Source organism: Anarrhichthys ocellatus, unplaced genomic scaffold (genome assembly GCF_004355925.1).
Source record: "Anarrhichthys ocellatus isolate YVR2014 unplaced genomic scaffold, GSC_Weel_1.0 scaffold34, whole genome shotgun sequence".
Taxonomy (NCBI): domain Eukaryota; kingdom Metazoa; phylum Chordata; class Actinopteri; order Perciformes; family Anarhichadidae; genus Anarrhichthys; species Anarrhichthys ocellatus.
The window spans coordinates 4094835-4098653 of NW_022280064.1; the positions used below are offsets into that span (position 1 = coordinate 4094835).

Sequence of the window (3819 nt, forward strand, 5' to 3'; positions counted from 1 at the left end):
GACGCACAAGGTGGACTCCTTTCTCCTGCGTGTGTGTGTGTGTGTGTTATTTATAGTCCTGATTGGCGTCATCAGCTCCGAACAACCCACTGCTTTTTCAGAAAGTCACGCTGCGATGCAACATGTTAACCATCAGCATGCGTCATGGCCGAGACCCAACTGCACACCGAGCTGTCACACTGTGTGTGCATTTGTGCATTTTTATGTGCATTTTCAATCTGTGCATATATTTAAAAAAAATGAAGTGGAAATGTGGAAAAGTTTCTACGCGTTTCTACTGCACGCGTTTGTTTTGTTTTATTTTATTTTATTTTGTTTTATTTTGTTTTATTTTATTTTATTTTGTTTTGTTTTGTTTTATTTTATTTTTCTTCAATTTATTTTATTTGATTTTTCTTCAATTTATTTCATTTTATTTTTCTTCAATTTATTTTATTTCATTTTTCTTCAATTTATTTCATTTTATTTTTCTTCAATTTATTTCATTTTATTTATCTTCAATTTATTCAATTCATTTTTTTACTTTAAGCTTTAATAATTTAACAAACAAATAAACAAAACAAATAGAGGAGAAACAAAATAAAATACTAACTAAAATAAATGAAGTAGTTATCAGAAAGAGAAAATAAAGAAAATCGTCAATATACAATCTTCTTTTCCTCAAAGAATATAAGAGTATAAGAAACCCTCCAATAATAAAAGTTGGACTGACTGAGTCAAACCAGTAGCCAGTACATAACATCTGTCTCCGTGTTACATGCAGATCTGTTCTTTTCCCTCTGCTGATGCCAGAAATGTTGAAGCCAAGTGGGTCTCAACATGTTTTCAGTGTGTTTTGTTTTTTCATTGCTTCAAAGCAATGAAAACTCGCTGTAGGAACTCCCCGAGAGTCGCCAAACCCCATAAAAACAGTGAAAACACTGTAAAACTCACAAACTCAGCAATTCACAAAGGGCAGTTTTTCTGGTTTTGGTGTAATTATGACTTAAAACATACACGAGGGGAGAAAAAAAGCTTGAAGAGTTGAGCTTCAACATATATGCTTGGTAGTGGTGAAGCACTTGATGTGGTCATAATGGGGCTTACTGGAAACACGTTGGCAGGACGGACGATTCTACACGCTGACGTTTTGGGAGTTTGGTCCATTTGTCATCTATCGGGGCTTTTTAATAATGCTGCTGTTTCATCTTTATTAAATATGGCTGAGCTGCAAAAATGCTGCTGGTCCAACACTTCCCAAAAGTCCCCCCCTAACAAAGTAGTTGTGTTGGCTCAAGCTAACTACGTAGTTGTGTTGGGTCAACCTAACTAAGTTATTTCCTGTCTAGACAGAAGTTTAAAATAGACTGTGTGCATGTAATGAGCGGAAATTGACAGGTGTTGCTGACTTTCAGAGGAAAACTCACTAAAAATGAGGAGTAACCAATATTCAGACAGCTAACATTAGCATCAACGGATGAGCCAGAAAATAAGCTCTTACGTTTGTTACTTATTTATTTTATTATTTTTATTATTATTTCAAAGATGTGTTAAGTGTTCAGCTTTTATAATTCAACAAACAAATAAACAGAAAAAAGAGGAGAAACAAAATAACATCCTAAAGAAATGACATCACTCTGTCAAAAGACATTGAATAGTTGAATAAAAAGAGTAAAATAAAAAATATATAAAATATATATTTCTGAGTAGTAAACTGACCAAGCCTCTTCTTCTTCCTGAGAAGCCTAACATTATAGATTTTTACTTCTGTTGATTGCATTCATGCTTCAAAAATCATAAAAGTTGTGTTGATGTGTGAAGATCGTCTTGCTGAACAAAACGGTTGTTTGCCATCTTGTGTAATACGTCATCCCTGCAGAACTCTTCATGCTATAAATGAATGGGCTTTCCCCATAGATGGTGACTGAACAGACATTGTTGAAATGATCATTTAAACCAAACCACAGCTGATAAATGTTATTGTATTTCGTTTGTTTGTCTTAACGTCACGTCATTAGTCCCTGAAGCCCAGTTTGTCTTGGACCACTTTCTCTCTTTCCTGTTGTAACGTTGAAGCTCTGACCGACGCTCTCTAGATGAACGCTTCATCTTACAAAACCTAAAAATGTAGAAGAGAGACGGTCCAAAGTGGGTCTGTGGGTCGCTCTGACAGTTTGATTGATGCAGGAGAGACTGTGGGAGGATTTGGCAGCAGGGTTTGAGGTTTGAATGTTGTGGTGGAGCTCATGTGAAATAGTATCTGACACACACACACACACACACACACACACACACACACACACAGAGAGAGAGCCTGGCAGCCATAGTGTTGCTGTCCACAGACAAAATGAGAGACAATCAAGTATCATTTCCTGGATCTCCCTCTGCTCATTATTCATGTGTTCATGGGAGGAAAGTCTCTTCCTCATGTGTTTGTGATGGACAAGAAGACGGACATACAGAGTAGTTTATCAGACTACATACATTTTTACTTCAGGGTATTTGTCAACCTTCTTCCACCTATTTATTTATTTTTATTCCCAGAACAGGAGTCAGGTTTCATTTAGGAAAATGGAGACGCAGTGATGCCAACTGTCCACTGGGTGGTGCTGTAGTAAAGGCGTCCAGATCGTTTTAATCCTCCATGATCAATAATAAAAATGATCAATATTCACCCACCACTGTGGCTTGTAGAGGAGATACTCTCAAGTGTTTAATTGTTCCAGACGTGGAGGGACATCCTCGGTCACATTATATATTTTCTCGTTTGCGGGTAACGAGCTGCTGTGGGATCAGTGCCTTGCTTAAGAGCACTCCAGTGATGGTTTCAAACATGCAGAGCATCTCTCTGGTGATGCATTTCTGTGTCAGAGTCTGTTAGCAGGTTGAGCTGCAGAGAGGTCAAAGGTTAAGATGCAACCTTACAGGTAACAATAAGCTACTTTCACAGTTTCTTATGAGTTCATATTGTTTTATTGATTACAGCATCTTTTAGGCATTTTCTCCTTTTTTAGAAAGAAACCAAATCAAAGACAAACAAAGTAAAATATCATACAGCACCGTAAGTCAGGACATGATCGTAACATACAAAACAAATGAGCTCATTCTCATACAAAAATAAAACTGCAAAAAACATCCCGGGTCAAACTCTTCCTCTTCCTCTTCATCGTTTACATGATAATCTTCTGAACAGGACCAACGTCACGAGGAGTTCAGTTAAAAGAAAACTCTGCAACGGTGCAAATTAAATGGATCCATAAGTAGTCTTCCATGTTGATGAAGTTCTCCGCATGGCACCACATCTGAGCTCGGTCAGGACTGTATCTCAGGTCAAACCCTCCTGGTACCCGGGGACGATGCCTTCAGGCTCCCGTGGTTTGTTTCAGCCTCGTGTCTGAACTGTGAGGACGTCTGGCGCCTCCTGGTGGTCGTCTGGTGGCTACGCTCTCTGCACGGCACTCAGCGGACTGTTGGACTCTGCAAGAACAGCAGCGGCATCGCAGAGAAACACAATGTTAAACACTCGAGCCGTGTGTGTGTGTGTGTGTGTGTGTGTGTGTGTGTGTGTGTGTGTGTGTGTGTGTGTGTGTTGGTGTGGGACTGTATGTGGGTGCGTGGGGGGGGGGGGGCGGCGTTCAGTGGTTACCTGATGGCAGCTCGGCCGTCTGTATGCGGCTCTCCTCCAGCGTTACGAAGCAGCGGCTCTTCTCTCCTCCCGTCTCGATGTCACAGGTCAGAACCGCGATGGGACCCTTCCCCCCCTTCAGGTGGACCTGGATGTTGTCCTGCGTCAACACACACACACACACACACACACACACACACACACACACACACACA

The 3819-nt window shown here is 40.1% G+C and overlaps 1 protein-coding gene across 1 annotated transcript in view; it reads right to left on the reverse strand.

Annotated features, from left to right (window-relative positions):
- Window positions 1-2675: 2675 nt before the first annotated feature.
- e2f6 (E2F transcription factor 6) overlaps window positions 2676-3819 on the reverse strand; it is a 4781-nt gene continuing 3637 nt past the window's right edge. The window contains exons 8-9 of the mRNA XM_031866130.1: window positions 3626-3764; window positions 2676-3456 (exon numbers count right to left, since the gene is read on the reverse strand). Coding sequence (XP_031721990.1) covers window positions 3419-3456; window positions 3626-3764 — 177 coding nt within the window. The 3' untranslated portion in view covers window positions 2676-3418. The remainder of the gene's footprint in view (window positions 3457-3625; window positions 3765-3819) is intronic.